Source organism: Lissotriton vulgaris, chromosome 3_1 (genome assembly GCF_964263255.1).
Source record: "Lissotriton vulgaris chromosome 3_1, aLisVul1.2, whole genome shotgun sequence".
NCBI lineage: Eukaryota > Metazoa > Chordata > Amphibia > Caudata > Salamandridae > Lissotriton > Lissotriton vulgaris.
In genome coordinates, this window is record NC_141689.1 from 540,447,353 (window position 1) to 540,466,204 (window position 18,852).

Sequence of the window (18,852 nt, forward strand, 5' to 3'; positions counted from 1 at the left end):
CCCTGCCAGCCACTTTGAACTGTAAGAATTTCCTGTGTCTGGGTAGGATCGGCACATGAAAATAAGCGTCTTGGAGGTCGAGGGTGGCCATGTGATCCCCTGCCGAAAGGAGTTGGAGGATTTCTTGAAGTGTTAACATCCGTAAGGATATTTTTTTCAAGTATTTGTTGAGGGAGTGAAGGTCGAGAATGGGGCGTCATTCTCCCGACCTTTTCATTATCAGGAAAAATCTCTAATAAAATCCTGTTTCTCTTTGTAAACAAGGGACGCTTTCGATCGCTCCTTTCCGAATCATCAAATTTATATGGGAAAACAGCTCCTTGAGATGAGCAGGAGGTGGGTCTTTGGGAGGAGAGTTTGGACAAATCTTTATGAATTCCAAAACATGGCCTCTAGCCACTATGTCCAGGACCCACCTGTCTGATGTGTTATCGGACCATTTCGAGTAAAGTTGGGATATTCTTCCTCCAACTTTTAATGGGGGACGGCAGAAATGGTGGCAGGTGGCGGATCTCATTGTTTTTTAGCTGAATCCCGTTCACAGTAGTAAGGCTTCCTTTTTGCGTGTGAGTAGGAAGTATTTCGCTGTCCGTATGACTGCTGCCTGTAGGACTGATATCTCGGATTACCTTGTGTGGCTTGATATGACATTTGTTGGTTGTAACTTCCTCTATTGGAGAAAGGTCCACGCCATTTGGCACCCCGAAAGGACTGCTTGCGAAATTGAAGGCCACCAAGAGATCTTGCCGTTTGTGTCCTTTTCAATACCCTGAAGGCCTCATCAATATGCTGACCAAAGAGTGATTCTCCATCAAACGGCATGTCAAGTACTTTCGCTTGAACTTCTTGGCGAAAAGATGTAGACTTCAGTCAACCATGTCTCCTTAGTACAGCCGCACCAGCTAGCTGTCTAAATCCTGTGGATGCGACATCCACGGCTGCGTCTATTATTTCCTCAGAAGTACGCTCCCCTTCTTGCAAGATCTTCAAAGCCTCAGACTTAAAATGTTCCGGCAGCATGTTAATGTAGGGGGTGATGTCTGACCACATCTTGCTGTCATATATCCCTAATATGGCTAGGGAATTTGCAGTACGTACGGTCATTGCTGCCATGGTGGAAACTTTCTTCCCAATAGAATCCAGCCACCTGCAGTTCCTATCTGGCGGAGCTGTGATAGGAGACGATGGGTTCCTGGCACTTCTCTGTGCCAGTTGGGCTTTGACCGAGTCAGCTTTCGGTTGGCCTATAAGGCATGCAGGTGATTTGCTTGGTGCCTCTTTTTTTCTCTAATCGAGGCAGGACCGCAGGAAGGGAAGCAGGTGCTACCATGACCTTCAAATCTTCCTTCCAGATGAAGTCTACAATAGGAATGGTCCGTATCTGCTTTTGTGGCTGGTCCTTAAAATCATAGAGAAAGCAGTCATTATTCTTCGTCTCCATAGGTATGAGAAACCTTTGTGTAGCCCTCTCCATAAGGAGATGAAAGCCTCCAATGTCTACCGGTGGAGAGTCAACGGGAGCTGGAGCTGAAGGCGACAGTGTTCGGATTTGATAATCGTCCCACTCCGTTAGAATAGACCTATCATCCACTTCTCCATCCTTCCTGTCATCATCAGTGGTGTTAACATTATGGGAATGATGAGACGTACCGAGAAGGTGGTCTAGGAGACCTTAAAGAAGAAGTAGAAGCTGTAGGCATGGGCGTTGCCAAAACAGACGCTGCCGTTTCATAAGAAGGAAACTGGCGATAATAATCGTCCAACATGTATTGCAGATCATTTAGCAAGGCTAAGGGCATCTGTGCTGTTGCAACCGTTTAAGAAGCTGGAGGTACAGGGAAAGAGTCTTCATCCAGATACTTAATCAGCAATTCCGAAGGACTTCTGGCAGTACGGAATCTGTCGTCCTCTTCGGACTCATCCTCCCAGGAGTCCAGCAATTGCTATAGCAGCTCAAGAGGTACCTGCTGAGGGGAGACATGCAATGGAGAGAGGGTTTCCAAGGAAGAGCCTTGTCTTTGTAGCAAAGTAGCCGTTGTCGTAGGCGGTGCAGAAGAGGCAGTGGCCGTTGCAGCAGACCAAACATGCAATTCCGTGCAGGAAGACAAAAGAGGCATCGCCGAGTGGGCCGTCGACGTTATCGCCGTCGTCGGTGCTGGTGTCAGAAAAGTAACCGTTGAGGCAGCTGTTTTCGTTGACGAGGCAATCTTAGTCGGCGAGGAGGTCATCGACGGCGAAGTTGTTTTCTACGACAAGGCAACCGTCAATGAGGCAGTCTACGCTGACGAAGCGGTCGCCGCTGATGGAACCGTCAACGGGATCTTCTTAACTTTTGCCGTCGACGTAGAGCCAACGATAGATGAAATCTCTTTCGTCAATGAAATGGGCTTTACTGAGACAGAGACTACCGTCAAAGGAGATGAAGCTGATGATATAATCATCTTGGGTCTCGGCGACGAGAACGTCACAGTCGACGAAGAAGTAGCGTTGACGATGATCGTCGATGGAGGAGCTTTTTTCTGAGGTAAGTTTTTCCCAGGAAGTCTTTTTGACGCCAGAGATTTTCCAGTCTTTCTCGCGGGAGAAGAAGGCAGGGCTTTAGACTTTGAAGGTGGAGGAGCCTTTTATGAGGAAGAAGGCAAGTCAGAAACCTTAGAGTGTTGAACTTTTCTCTAACCTTAGCCCCAGGAGAAGACACATCTTCCTCAGCCAACCTCTTCCTAGAGGATTTAGATGAGCAAGAGGAAATACTTCCCACCTCAGATAAAATGTTATCCTGGTCTTTAATCTTCTGTAGCCACAGAAGAAGGCACCCTTCTCTATCTCTGAGGGTCTTCTGAGGGAAGGTCCTGCAGATCTTACAATCTCTCACATCACGATCCGGATAAAGGCAATAAATGCACTTCTTGTGGGGATATTCAGAGAACAACCGGAGCTTCCCACAGGATTCACAAGGTCTAAAGAGTGATTTCTTAGAAGATGCCATTCTGAAGTGAAAAAATTCCAGAACAAAAGAAGTACTGAGCAGTGCTCAGGGAGACTCCCTTCACACGACGTGCAGTAGAAAATCTGAGAGCCTGAGCCTCTGAGGAGAACATTCTGGTGGGTGCTGTCGCCTGATTGGCTGCAGTTTGGACTATATATAATGACTATGATAGTCATAGGTGTGGAAGTTTTTTTCCTTGTAGCTTAGGGCTACATTACTTCCTGGTTTTATGTTACCAAGGTTTTTTGGTTATTATGGCATAATTATTTCTTTTTAATGTACCGTGGGACTCACACTCAGACGACGGGGAATGATTCAGGCATGTGAATCTATGAAAGACACCCCAATGCTGGAGAAAAATGGTTATCTTTTTGAAATTATATCAGGTACATATTACACAAACTTTACAGGATAAAAACTCTGTCCCTGTAAATGAGTCTCTTTGCAATAATTAGTCCCATTTGAAGTTTCTTACCACTTGATCTTCTACAAAAGAAGAATGAACCTTTGAAATAAGCAAAGTTCATGAGCCAAGCATGTGTAAAAAAAGAAAAAAATCAATCGATATTGACTGTCTCCACAAAGCTTGCTATGTTTTGCCCTGGAAAGCTAAATTACATTAACTTCCTTGTTTTCAAGATATTTTAATTTCCAGCTCCGAACAGGAGCTTTCAATTGAATTATTAATGAGTCCTCTTGTACAAAAAGACAATGCATTCCACTTGCCACACTGCATCCTCTACGGTTGGTGGGTCCTGGCACATTACTGGTATCTGTACATCCAGGAAATCCCATTTTACCAGCTTGTTGAAGCTTTATTTAGATTAACTCAGGACAAGGGATAGAATAAGACAAATGTATAATTATGAAACAAACAAGCACAACATCAGCACCACTTAGCATAGCATTCAACATGGAGGACAGCTCAAATGAAAAACATGAAAAAATACAATACATATAACTGTTAGAAATCAGTACATCAAGCTAACTTTTCACTTAACATACCTCAAGCAATGGGAAAAGATCTTTATCCTCATCCTTCAACATGTTCCATTTCTGAATAAGTGGAGGCATAAGCATCTGTATATACTCCTGCATAGAGATGGAAGAAAGCAGATCATACTCCAATTGTTAATAACACAAGTCACCTGTGTTATTCGTTACGTTCTGTAATTCTAAAATGTAATGTGCATGTTAACTATTAAAGAAAGCATGGTCATACAAATGTTGTCCCCTTTTACAGAATTAAAAATACTGGATCAGGAGAGTGATGTAGGAGATGCGATCATCTGAAGTGCAGAAACGTGAGTAGGGGTCATAAACATATGAACAACTCCATTTGCAGTTTTACTGTAGATGGTTCAATTGCAAAGCATATTGGTAACTAACACCTGGGGAATTGAAAATGTGCTTGCCTTCAGTGACAATATTTCTGATGGACACTACCCCACAGATTCCTCAAAATATGGATATCCTTCAGGCACCTGACTTACTCACTCACCTGCTGCTTTAGCGGGACTCTTAGATTCGCTACCCAATCTTCAGCGCCATCTTAGGGGTAGGAAGGGACATTTGCAGGTGCCATTTTGGGGAGCGTTCTAGTGGCGAGGCGGCCATGCTCGTCAGCTATTTAAACCTGTCAGTGCAAGCGCGCCAGAGGCAAGCCCGTCTGCGCCCGTCCGCGACCTACCGGGACCAGGGGCCACAACCCCTGGCCCCTGCATGGCGTATTCCAGGTCCGCACTTTTGGCATTGAATCACAGCAAACTACAGCTTAGTCATGCAATTACCATGGACCTACGTCGGGAAGAGCTGCTTAACTCTTCTCACACCATCCCGAGCCGTGAGTGTAATAGAAGGGACCCAGCAGAGAGCCTTAATTTTGCGCTACTTAACACTCGCTCTCTGCAAAAACATAATTTAGTGATCTTTTCAGTATTGCAGGAAGGGGAATTGGATATCATGGGAGTTACGGAAACATGGCTTGAGGAGTCTTCCACTCCCGATCTGGTGGCCTCTTTACCTGCTAATTTTGTGGCCATTTGCAAAAATCGAGCAAGTATTATGAAAGGAGGAGGAGTTGCGTTCCTATATAACAGTTGCCTGAAAGTAGAAAGAATCTGTGCAGAAAGTCTGGAGCATAGGTACTCACAAAGTTTACTCGGGGGCCAAAATTGCAGTCTCGCTTGTGGCCAAGGGCCGAACAGATGGACCTGAGCGATGGGGGCGGGGTCGGTGGGAGGGGAGGTGTCAGTGGGGGCAGGGTAAAAAGAAAAATCACCCCCTTTTCAAAAAATTACTAGGCATTCAAAATGTGATACATGTATGTATGTACCCCGAATAAATACTGTCAATATTTTTTTTTTTTTACTGGGATCTGAGTTTCTGACCATAGTTTTCCATCTTTGTCTTGTTTTGAAAAGTGTTGATGTACCGTGTTTGTGGGTCCCAGGGCTGTGAAGCACAAGTTACTACTTGTGTAACGATATATCTGTAAGAGACATTAGTTAGTGAAAGATTCCTTACCTTAGAATATCCCCAGGCGTCAGACTGGATCCGGAAACATTTGCGTAGCAGTACCCTTGCGCGTCGGTAGGCGTCATCTGCGACTCCGCGTCCGTCGTGGGCACCGTGATGACGTCGTCTGAGTACTTAAACGCCGCCTCCGCGTGCTGACGTCAGTTCTTAGACACAGCTTTTCCGCGCCAGAAGCGCAGAGCCATGCCAAAAACCAACACTGGTGCCATGAAACTAGGGCCCTGAAGGGGATGACCTTAGCCCTAGATAATGGTTCGCAGAAGGGGGAGCATGGGTGGGTCGGTAAGGAATCTATCACCAACTAATGTCTCTTACAGATATATTGTTACACAAGTAGTAACTTGTGCATCTGAAAGAGACACGTTAGTGATAGATTCCTTACCTTAGAATAGATACCCCAGCAATACCAACCCCGTGGTGGTGGGTCTGCGAACCAATAATCACACCAGAAAGTCCTGGAGGACGGAACGGCAAAAGTAGCCATCCCTCCGGACTTGCCTGTCCAGGCAATCATGTCGCGCAAACGTGTGCAGCGAGGCCCACGTAGCCACCTGGCAAATGTCCTGCAAGGGCACACCTCGGCCCAAGGCAGTGGTAGTGGCTGTGGCTCGAGTGGAATGAGCCCTCAGCCCAACAGGGGGTTCCTTCTTAGCCAAGGAGTAACACGCCTGGATGCACAAGATGATCCACCGGGAGATGGTCCGCTTGTGCACCGCTTTCCCTTTCTTAGCGCCCGCGTATCCAACAAAGAGTTGATCATCCACCCGGAACTGTTGTGTGCGATTCAAATAAAATGAGAGCGCACGTTTTGGGTCCAGACGGTGGTGCCTCTCTTCCTCTCTCGAGGGGTGCGGAGGTGGAAAGAAGGTAGGCAAGGTGATGGATTGCCCAATGTGGAAGGCCGTGACTACCTTGGGTAGGAAGGAGGGCCTCGTTCGTAAAACAACCTTGTCCGGATGGACTGAAAGGAAAGGAGGCTTACAAGATAGAGCCTGGAGCTCACTCACTCTCCTGGCAGAGGTGATGGCTACCAGGAAGGCAGTCTTCAAAGAGAGAAGGCGAAGAGGACAGTTGTGAAGTGGCTCAAAGGGAGCGCACATCAGAAACGTAAGAACGAGGTTCAAGTCCCACTGAGGCATCACGAAGGGAACAGGAGGGAACGTATGAGTGATGCCCTTCAGGAATCGATTAACGATAGGGGACTTGAACAAAGAAGGTTGATCAGGCAGCCTCAGAAAGGCTGAAAGAGCTGAGAGATAGCCCTTGACAGTGCCCAGAGCAGAGCCCTGCTAGGCAAGAGAGAGAAGAAAGAGGAGAACCTCAGAAAGAGGGGCATTAAGGGGATCCACAGCCTTTGCTGTGCACCATGCCACAAATCTATTCCACCTGCAGGCGTATACCGACTTTGTGGAGGGACGCCTGGCTGCCAGAATGATGTTACAGACTTCAGGAGGCAAGTCAAATGGCCTCAACTGTCGCCGCTCAATCTCCAAGCATGGAGGTGGAGACTGGACAGGTTCGGGTGGAGGACCGTCCCCTGCTGTTGCGACAGAAGGTCCTCCTGAAGAGGCAGACGAACCGGGGGATCGACTGACATACTGAGTAGCTCGGGATACCAGTACCTTCGTGCCCAGTCCGGAGCCACAAGGATGACTTGTGCCCGGTCGCGCTTGATCTTCTTCAGCACTCTGGGCAAAAGTGGTATAGGCGGAAAGGTGTACAAAAGACCGCAACTCCACTCGCGACGAAAAGCGTCTCCGAGCGAGTGCCGCCTTGGAAATTCCAACGCGCAGAACTGATGACATTGGGCGTTCTCTTCGGTGGCGAATAGATCTAACCAAGGCTCTCCCCACTGCTGAAAGAGACCTTGCACCACGTCCGAGTTCAGACGCCATTCGTGATCCATCATGCACCGGCGGCTGAGTTCGTCCGCCCTGGCGTTCAGAGAACCTGCCAGGTGTTGAACCATCAGAGTCACACCCTGATGTTCCAGCCATTGCCAGAGGCGCAGAGCCCCCTGGCAAAGGGTCCACGACCCCACCCCGCCTTGTTTGTTGCAGTACCACATGGCGGTGGTGTTGTCCGTGAACACCTGCACTACACTCCCTCGGACAGACGGGAGGAATGCCTTCAGTGCTAGACGAATCGCCCGGAGCTCCAAAAGGTTGATATGAAGCAGGGACTCCGCCAGAGACCAGAGGCCTCTGATCTCCGCCTCTCCCATGTGGCCTCCCCAGCCCTGGAGGGACGCCTCCGTCACAACTACGTGCTCCGGTTGGGGAAGGGAGAGGGATCTGCCGTTGACCCATTCGCGGTCCATGAGCCACCACTGCAGCTGTCTCGCAGTGCCCTCCGAGATCAGGACGTGGTCGGACAGGTTGCCCTGATGCTGGGCCCACTGAAACTTCAGGTCCCACTGCAGAGCCCGCATCCGCCACCGTGCGTGATGCACCAGAAGGATGCAGGAGACCATCAGCCCCAGAAGCCGCAGCGTCAACCTGACCGAAACCAGGGATAAAGGCCAGAAGATTGGAATCAGAGCCTGTATATCCCGAACCCGCTGTTCGGGCGGGTAAACCCGAAACTGCGCCGAGTCGAGAACCGCTCCGATGAAAAGGAGCTTCTGAGAGGGACACAGGTGTGACTTCGGCACATTGATGGAGAACCCCAGCTGGTGCAGGAGATCCGCCGTAGTCTGGAGGTAGCTGACGACTGTCTGGGGCGAGCCCGCCTTAAAAAACCAGTCCTCGAGGTAGGGGAAGACTGAGACCCCCAACCTGCGCAGATGAGCTGCGACCACCGCCATCACCTTCGTGAACACCCGTGGAGCGCTGGTAAGGCCGAAGGGGAGAGCGGTAAACTGAAAGTGCTTGTGGCCTACCGTGAACTGCAGGTAACGCTGATGGGCCGGCAGGACCGGGATGTGGAAATACGCGTCCTGCAAGTCCAACGCTACCATCCAGTCTCCTGGGTCGAGGGCAGCTAGGACCTGAGCCAGAGTCAGCATTTTGAACTTCTCCTTCCGGAGGAAGCCGTTGACGTTCCTCAGATCCAAGATAGGGCATAGGCCCCCTTTGCCCTTCTTGGGTACCAGAAAGTAGTGGGAGTAGCAACCACGTCCTACTTCTGGCCCAGGAACGCGCTCGATGGCCCCCTTGGCCAAGAGGGCCGAAACTTCTGTGAGAAGTTGGCCTGATATATGATGCTCACTAGTTCTAGTGATCACCTTGTATCAGTCCAAACAACCCTTATGGTGATTGGTTGTAAGTCAACCTTATAGACAAGCTATCCTAATGGTAGCATGGACAAAGCAGTCTTAGGCTAAACTCTATTGGCATGTGAAGCCAGCTGTTTTACCACATATAACCCCTTGAATACCAAGTGAAAGGACACCACACAGGTAGTTATGAAAATAAACAAGTATTTATTAACTAACATACACCTCTGAACTCTTTATGAGGTCAGAGGGCTAAGCACATGACAAACTCTTCGGAAAAATACACTCAAGTTGCACGATTTACAATGGTGCCCTAGGGGCACGACAAACCATATACTAGAAACAATGGAATTCAAGGAAAGAAAGCACTGTAAGGAGATCCAGAGGTTGGAGGATCGCTGGGACTACGCTAATGACTAGGTAAGTAAGGAGCAGGAGGCCCACAGGACTCGCGTGCAGAGTGGAAACTCTCACGCGGGATGCGTACCAACGTCTATGGATGCTACAGTTTACAAAGTTACGGATTCCGGACGAATCCGGCTGGATGGAGGGAAAACAACAGTGGACCTGAACACTAGGATAGTGAACACTGACTTCAGCACCTAGAAGCTTTAGTTACCTAACCCACAGGCTGCGGGTGCATAGGGCTGAAGTGGTGTCGGGTTTGCTGCGTTGATCCCGGTGATGCCTGAAACAAGGAGTTGCTGACAGGCAGCCAGATGGAGGAGTCCGGTGGTTCCAAGGATGGAACTAGGAAGAAGTCCTGAAAGGGAAGGGGACAGAGTCTCGGTCACTAGCCAGTGACGGTGCTGGAACCAGGAGGGAACCAGGTGCTGTCGCCGCAGTCAGGTGAAGGACGGGACACTTTTCTCTGTAGCTGCGCGGAGCAGGAGCTGTTCTCTGCGACCAGGCTGGAGGCACGAGCTGTCCCACGTAGTCTGCTGCTGTTGGCGGTGTTGGATCGTCGATCTGGTCAACAGGCCTTGGCAAGTGCAGGCCACGCGGTGGAACAAAGATGGCGCGTGGTGCGGACCAGGAGGGTCCGGGGTGCTTCTCGTTCACAAGGAAGCAAGGGCCAGTCTGGGGGACCAGACCAGCAGTGTTGAATTCTTCGGGTCGTCGTCTCAGAGGTCACAAGCCAGCCGGCAAGTGACCAGACAACAGGACAAGCAGCAACCAGGCACGCAGATCTCGTGGATGCTGGGGGGCTGGTCTTTGGTGCAGGAGCTGCGTCGGTGTGGGGCTTCTCAGACCCCAGTGCACTCACTCGAGGATACCTCGGCGGTCGTGCTGGAAGCGCTGTGCAGGTTTCTTCAAGATGGCAGTCTCCAAGTTGCTCGTCGCACCCACGGGTCTCAGCTGTGCTGTGGATGTGGGTAGAGGTCAGAGGAGTCTGGAGGTCCGGGTCTCGTCGAGCTGGGTCGTCGGGTTCCAGGAAGGAAGGACTTGCAGCAAACCGCCCAGGAGCTTGATGGTGCCTGCGAAGCAGGACGGTCACTCCCTGACCATAGGGGAGATTCTTCAGTCTTCTGATGTTCAGGAGGTCGAAGGTCAAGAGTTCTTCGTGGAAGTTGTCAAGATTAATCTAACTGGGAATGGGACCAGCTCCTACCTTTATTCCGCTAAAGGGGGCTGCACTACGACTAGGTCCCTCCCTTGGGTGGGACCAGGAAGGGGGGTGGTTATACCCCCTATCCTTTGTCCGGTCTTGCGCCAGCTCTGGGGCTGGAGTGCCCCAGGAACTGGTATAGACTGAAGTATGCACAGGGACACCTTGTGTGCCCTAGGCATGTCTCATTCCTTTCAGCCCGGTCCTACCTAATACACAAAATCCTGTCTGGGGTGGTGCTAGCACCTCCCAAAGCAGGAAACCCTTTGTCCGAGCCTCCCTCGCTGGAAGGACTCCCAGCAGCAGGAGGTCAGACTTGTGTCTGTGGTGGCAGCATCCATTTTGTGATGCTGAGGCTCGAGTTAACTTTAACCGGGGTTCACAGTTACATACATGTTGTGTCCCTCTAGAAGGGTGGAATGCTACCCCCGTCGCCAGAATTGGCGAGGGGGTAGTATTCCAATTCGTATGACACCTTACTCGACATGTTTTGATAATGCTATACCAAAGTTAGCATTTGACAGCGAGGTTCATAATGCACTTAAGAGTATATGGTGTAGCGTTATCATGGAACAGCTATTAGGACTTGGTCCCGCAAGCTGCAAACGGGCTCAGCTCATGCTAGAGCACCATCTCACATAATTCCAAGCACTCTGCCTTCAGGATTGATAAGGCCTGCCATAGGAGTGACTGATAGGAGGATATGTGTCCATTTTAGGGTTAGATATAGGGATACTATATCTACAGCAAAGGATGATTACACCACCTTGCCCCAGCTGTCGTGCAGCCAGTTGTGTCTGTTCAGATGGCCAGCCAGGGGTGGCATAATACATGCTTCAGCCCCTGGTAGGCCCTGGGTACACCTATGCCCTGGATACCTAGGGTATGCTGTACAGGGACTGATAAGGTGGCCCAGTACCAATTGGTAAATGCACCTAAGGTACATGGTTGTCAATTTAGAGAGAGAACAGCTAGGCTGTGGGTCTGATTAGCAGGCCCACAGCCAGGGAAAGTCGTAAACCAGTGAAGCAAAAAGCAAAAATCTGGGGTGACCATAGGATTGCAGACCCTACTCTCCTACAACTTCTTCCTGCATGAGCCGCAAGTGATACCCCGATACGCGGTGGTGTTGCGGTGGCATGGCTTGAGGAGTCGTCTCGAAGGGTAGGGAGTAGCCCCTCCGGACGATCTGCAGCACCCACCTGTCCGAAGTGACAGTGCGCCAGTGAGAGTGGTGATGGCGAACCCTGCCTCCCACTGGCGTCACATAGGCCGAAAAGCACGGACTAGGAGGGTTTAGAGGCGGATGCTGCGGGGGAAGGTGTGGACTGACCTCGCCGGTTTCCCCGACCGCTTCCACGGCGGTTTCCACGGCCGCGCTGGATGGTAGTCTGCGGCGAGTGGCTGGCGGCACGTGTGGGGACACCCCTTTCTTGGCCACGAAAGGAGCGAAAGGCACCCGTTTGCTGGCGCGGGGCCGAGAGGCCCAAGGACTTGGCCGTAGTCCTGGAGTCCTTAAAGCGATCAAGCGCGTGGTCTGCCTTGTCGCCAAAGAGGCGACGGCCATCGAACGGCATGTCCATCAGAGTGTTCTGGACATCTGCCGAAAAATTGGCGGATCTCAGCCAGGCGTGGCGTCTCACCGCCACCGTCGTAGCCATCGCTCTGCCTAGCGAGTCGGTGGTATCCACCCCACACCTGATTGAATACTTGGCTGCATCTTGGCCCTCCCCAAGGGCTTGGCCGACTTTGGCCCGTACCTCCAACGGGCACTCTGGCAGCACCTCCGCCACTGTCTCCCACAGAGAGTGGGTGTAGAGGCCCAAGAGGCATGCGGTGTTGGAAGACCGCAGTCCCAAATTAAGGGAGGAGAATATCTTTTTACCATAATTCTCATACCTCTTGGATTCCCTGTCCGGTGGAGCCGTCGGGAATGCGGTCTGGGAATTAGAGGCCTGGATGACCAGACTCTCGGGGGTGGGGTGGGAAGACAGGAAACATGGGTCGCCTGGAGCCGGGCGGTGGCGTCTGGCCACGTTCCTATCTACAGGCGAACCCGTAGCGGGCCTGGACCAAGTGCCCAAAAGAACGTCGGTCAAGGCCTCATCAAAGGGCAGCAGAGGCTCAGCCGAGCATGACTGCGGTTTAAGGACCTCTGTGAGGATGTTAGTCCTCACGGCCGCGACGGGGAGCTCAAGGCCCAAAGCCTTGGCAGCCCTCGTCAACACCACACCATAGGTAGCCCCCTCCTCCGAAGCCACGGTAGGAGGAGAGACAAAACCAGTGTCTGGTGAGGTGTCCAGGCCACTGGCCTCCCCAAGGTCTCCTGCCCAGTCCTCTTGAGACTGACACTCCCTGGTCAGAGGGTCTTCAGACCCCTCCCAATCCTACTCTTCACCCATCTCATGAGACTCAGGGTTGTAATTCAATGGGTTCGGTTCGTAGAAGTGGAAATCTCCAAACGGCGTCGGATGCGGCGACCAGCGGCGCCGCTCCAACGTCGGAACCGAAGCAAAGGAGGTATCGGGGGCGGCGCTGCCCGAAGACGGCGCCGGAGGTAACACCTGACGGACCGATGCCGGGGGGGTCGTAAGGTCCACTGGTGACGATCCAGAGCCCGAGGAAGGTCCAGCGGCGTCCCGCGGCACCGGGCCCAAAGGTGCCGGCGGCGCTGGAGCCGCTGGGCCTTGCGGCGCAGGGCCCGAAGGCGGTGTCGGGATCGTGGGGCCCTGCGGCGTCGGGCCGAAGCACCCGACGGCGTCTGGGTCGAAGCCCCCGACCCGCTACGGCCCCTACACGGGTCCGCTGGGCACGAAGCCGCCGCGGAGCCCGTCGGAGGAGAAAGGGACCTCATGGCCATGAGGAAGCGCTCAATCTCCTCCGGCGTCGCGTCCTGCACAGGGACCGTAGGGTGTGGGGCGGGACGAGACGCACGCGACTCCGAAGGAGCCGCGTGGGCGGTGTCACCCAAACACCCGGGGGAGTCAGAAGAGCAATGACGTCTCTTTGACTTCTTGTGCTTCTTACCTGACGACGACTTCGACCAGGAGGAGTGGTGCAGACTCCCGGAGCTGTGGTGGCTCCGTCCCCGCGACCTTTCCCTCGACCTCCCGTGGGACCGGGACCTCACGCGGCGCGGGGCCGACTGCCGGAGTTAGAGTCGCCTGCGGGACCGCTCCCGCCTGGCTTTCGAAGACAGGGCCCGGCAGTCGGAGCAGGCCTTGTCGTCGTGGTCGACGCCTAAACAGGTCAAACACAGGTGGTGGGGGTCCGTGACCGACATCGTGCGGTCGCACTCCTCACAGTGTTTAAAACCGGGCATCCTTGCGGCACCGATCGGAGTCATAGACTTCGAAGAATGATCAAAAGAGATCAAAAAGTTAGTCAAAAAGTGACTTGGGTAACTGCTCTTTCCAGATCTGTGCTGGCTGGCGCGGAAAAAAGAAGAATTGACGTCAGCACGCGGAGACGGCGTCTAAGTACTCCGACGACGTCATCACGGCGCCCACGACGCCGACGACTGACGCGGAGCCGCAGACGACGCCTACCGACGCGCAAGGGTACTGCTACGCAAAAGTTTTCGGATCCAGTCCGACGCCTGGTGATATTCTAAGGTAAGGAATCTATCACTAACGTGTCTCTTTCAGATTCTTGTAACACGTGTAAGCGCTCCCAAGGACGGCCCTGGGTTTAATTTTTGGCCACCCTCCGTGCTGAAAATGCAGCAGTGATGCACACCACCACCACGTGCTCTCGTGAGTGGAGTCAAGTCTGGGGAGTGCTGGGCCTTACACTCAATGACTCTGCTCCTAAGGTCCGCTCCTGGGCCCTACACTCAATGACTCTGCGCCTAGGATCTGCTGTGATCCTATGCATTAATTCTGACCCTGCGCTCTAACTCGGACCCTACCATATGACCGTTTCATTCTTGCCATATTCCTCTACTTTATCCCCTCATCCTACCTCTACCCACCACTTTGGCCTTAATAATTCACTTTTTTCCTGACCCCTCCCACAGCTTGGCGCTCTGTCACAACTTTACTCTTCTCCTATTGTTTTACCCGCACTGTACACCACTCATTATACCTCTCCCTTTACCCTTGGTACTTTACTTATCTCATAAATGCATCGCACACTGCCCCTACCCCTCTTTCTATTACTAGAATCTCAATCTGCTCCCATTACCTCTCTGCTTTCTCTGTCTGACCCAACAACCTCATTATTCCACCTCTCTTCACTCAGCTTATACTCATTTCCTGGCCCTTCTATTTTATTATGCTCATAGCCTTCCGCTTTGTACCTAATCTGGCCCCAACGTCTTAACCTGCATTCACTCTCTCCACACCTTGACTTTTTAACGCTGCTCCTGCTCTCCTTCCATCACACTCTACCCCTATCTGGTCACACCTCTTTGGTGCCACACTTATCTATTTTATTCATCATTATTTCTTTCACTCTCCTCATACCCTATCAAACTGCCTAGCCTCTTATTGTTCCCCAACACCTCATCCTAGGCCTAACCTCTCATTGCACGCTAACGCACCACTCTAAGCCTACCCTCTTGTTGTGCCGTACTGCTTCACTCAGCACCTACACACTCATTGTGCCTGTACACCTTCGCTCTACTGAAGGTTTACTCTACTGTTCAGCCAGTCCCTTTGTACTTCCTGCAGTTCTGCTTTACACCTTCACTTCACAGCTTCCCTTCACTCTGCTGCTAACTCATAGTTTTTGGTTCCATTATTGTCGTACCCCTCACTATTTCCTTGCCCATGTCCCTGACTTGGCACTCACCTTTCATATATATCTCTCAATATAGTCCTTACGTGTAGAGCAGCCCACTCTTCCTGTCCTTACTCTGCTCCTGCCCCATCACGTTCTTTATAACCTGCAATACCCTTACTCTGCGCTCATGTCACGTTGCTCCTACTCCCTCTCTCTCTTCTCTTAACCCTTAACCTTTCCATACCTGCTCATTGCGCTTCTCGTTCTGCTTTTATTCTTTCTGCCAGTCCCTCTGCTTTTCTTTCTCTGCTCCTTCCCCTTACCTCTACCGGTTCATCCTGCCTCTGCCCTCTATGTTCACACTGAGCCCTTGTCCCCTCAGCTCTGACTCTACCTAATGTGTTCCAAAACCAATAACTATTTGCTGTTCAATTCTGCAGCATAAAAGACCTGATGCTACATCAGTTCTACGACTCAGACAAGTAGTGTTGGATGACTGAAAAGAAATACACTTTCTAAAGCAATGCAAAAAGCATGCTGAATTGCCTGTAAAGAATGTTAGAAATATTGTCCGCAACACAGGCACATACATTTTTCACTCGCATTCACACAATTTCATAAAGTAGGGAAGCTGGGATTTATCTAAAATTATCCTACTGGGCTGCTTCCGATGCATACAACTTTGTGTTTAAACTGTATTTCGCCCAATTCCACCTGTAAACCAAAGCTCCACTGTTGTGAAACGAGAGCCTGTAGCATCCCAAATGCCTAAAGTGAAGTCATGCTTGAAAACAAAAGGGTATGCGCAGCCCATGGATTCACGTGAGGACATTGCTGGATCCTGATTTTATTTATTCTGTTTACACTACGTGCCTGCTCTGACACCATGAGGAAAGAAAGTCTCGGCTCTGCTAAAACCCTAACCAGGGGCCTTAAAAACATACATTTAACTACAGAGACAGCAATGTTTTACCTGCACCAATTGTACGTGCTGCTCACTGTCTGTGAGCAGCACGTACAGGCAGCACAGCCTCAATGGCAGAGTGAGCAGGTGACACCAGAGGGGCAGATGAGGGTGGGGGCGACGGGTGAGCATACGAGACACTGGTTGTCCATGCATGCCCTTTTCATACTTTTACTGGCAGTGCGTCCCTGAGGAATTACAGCAGACAGAAATGGGGCCGATTTCGTGTCTGCTGATTTCCACGGGGGCCGCATGGAATGGCCTAACGGGCCGCAATTGGCCCGCGGGCCGTACTTTGAGTACCGCCGGTCTGGAGGGTGCCGAGGTGCTAGGGGTTGAATTCCATGCTGCTACTGAATGCTTGGTAATACTCCTGGTCTACCGACCCCCACATACTTCACCAGATTTCATGGACTCCTTTTTGGTACACGACCTCCGGTCACGCTATAAAAGATTGATGATAATGGGAGACTTTAACTTTCATTGGGAGAAGTCTCCCAAAAGACTATCAGGCGAACCAGTTAGAGGAGGCACTGACTGCACTGGGTCTTGCTCAACAGGTGGTTGGTCCAACACACGACAAGGGTCATACTTTTGATCTAATTTGGATGACTTCCCCGAAGCGGAGTTCTATTGCTATTCTGCCTTGTTCGTGGTCAGACCACCATCTTCTGCAGGGTCAGCTTGCAGTCCCAGGGAAGAGGGGAAAGCCAGGGTTGGGTTGGAAAGCTATAAGAAGCTGGAACAAGATCAGAGAGGAGGATTTGGTGGATAATCTGCAAACCGTACCCTCCTACAAGAAGCCTGATGGTGACCCAGAGGTTATATGTTGTAATCTGATAACGAAACTTGAGAAAGCTGTAGAAATCATTGCTCCTTTACGGAAGGTGAAAATCGTGGACAAGGGAATAGGGGCCCCCTGGTTCAATGACACACTTTGGCTAAGGAAGCGAGCCTTGCGTAAAACTTCGAGAGCCTGGTGTAGAGGGTATGACCCTAGTGCACGGAGTCTGTATATACAGGAATTTGCTCTCTATAAACAGGCAATCTTGTCTAGGAAAGCGGAATTCTACGAGGATAGAATCGCGGCGGCTAGAGACCCCCAGAAGGAAGTCTTTAAGGTCTTGACAGAACTAAGGAAAATCAAAGAGCAGAGCCCTTCCTTTTCGCAGGATGACTGCCAACAATTTCGGGACTTCTTTTCTAAGAAAATTGCGGATCTACTAATGGAAATTTCGCATACCCCAAAACTTGACTGTCCGGTTCAACTTACCCTGGTAGCTCCCTCGATCACCCATCCCTTGAGTATACTGCCTCCGATTACCAAGGATTTACTGGCTAGCCTAATGGGGTGATTAACCCCTTCACTGCTGGCCCGTTTCCGCCCCTGTGCTGTAAACAAATGAACAGGGGCGGGCCATGACGAACCCTAGCCGTCATCAGCACACGAGCACCGTAGTGCATGACAGCTGGGGTTCGTCATCAGCATGCAAGGGGTTAAAGTCTGGGTCGCAGGCGGATCCTTGTCCCCCTAGGATATTTAAGCTAGCACTACCAGGAATAGAGGACTATGTCCTGGCCCTCCTCAATAGCTCTTTAGAAACATGATTGGTTCCTACTATTTTTAAGGAGGCATGTCTAATCCCCCTCCTGAAGAAGCCAGGGGTGGATGCTAAAAACGTGAAAAATTTCAGGCTCATCTCCCAGCTGCCGTTTCTAGCAAAAATCCTGGAACAACATGTTCTTACATATCTCTCTAGTCACCTTGACAACAACGAACTGCTAGAACAGAATCAGGCGGGGTTTAGGGCACATCATAGTACGGACAGGGTGATGCTGTCCATTCTTGCCGATCTGAGATGTAGAGCTGACAAAAAGACCCCGGGCGCCCTGGTGCTGTTGGACCTCTCCGCGGCATTTAACACGGTGAACCATAGTCAATTGCTGGCGCGGTTGGGGGAGTTCGGCGTTCAGGGAACTGCTCCCGCCTGGCTAACTTCTTTCCTACAAGATCGATCTCAGAGAGTGCATTTGGCAGATCTGGTTTCAGCATCAGCCGGCATTTCGTGTGGAGTGCCACAAGGATCGGCACTTTCCCCTCTCCTTTTTAGTGTGTACCTGCAGCCACTGATTGCGGCATTAAACCAGATGGAATGCCAAATCTATAATTATGCAGATGACACTCAGATCGTCATCCAAATTGAGGACTCACCCGGTGCACATGCTAAACTGCAAAACATCTTGAAATACACGGTCAACTGGATGTCCGCTAATTCCTTGAAGATAAACCCAGATAAAACTGAGGTGCTGCCAATTACCATCTCTGGTAGCCCTTGGAACAATCTGTTCTGGCCGAAGGAATTGGGGCTGTTTCCAGAACAAGCAGCGGATTTGAAAAGCCTGGGTATCCACACAGATGGCAAATTGACTATGATGAAGCAAGTGTCTCCAGTCGTCGTCATTGTATGCTGGCCTTCCCCAGCATCAATTGACTTGACTACAAACAGTCATGAATGACGCAGCTAGACTAGTACTTACAAAACCAAGGCGGACACATGCGACACCACTACTGCGTAAATAACACTGGCTACCAATCAGACAAAGAGTAATGTTTAAAGGACTCTGTATCACGCACAAAGCCCTATATGGTAACGCGCCAAGTTACATTAAAGTGCGTCTGGTTCCTTATATTCCCAGTAGGGCGTTCGGCTCAACTGATGCCACCCTTTTGGCACGCCCACGTTTCAGACTTGCTACCATGGCTGGGCGTGCATTCTCAAACGCGATTCCAGTGGCCTGGAACAACTTGCCGA

General features: G+C 51.0%; 1 protein-coding gene across 1 annotated transcript in view; it reads right to left on the minus strand.

Moving 5' to 3' along the window:
* Positions 1 to 18,852, minus strand: part of TNPO1 (transportin 1) — a 1,561,564-nt gene that overhangs the window by 438,536 nt on the left and 1,104,176 nt on the right. The window contains exon 14 of the mRNA XM_086960799.1: positions 3,992 to 4,078. Within this exon, the coding sequence (XP_086816925.1) occupies positions 3,992 to 4,078 (87 nt within the window). The remainder of the gene's footprint in view (positions 1 to 3,991; positions 4,079 to 18,852) is intronic.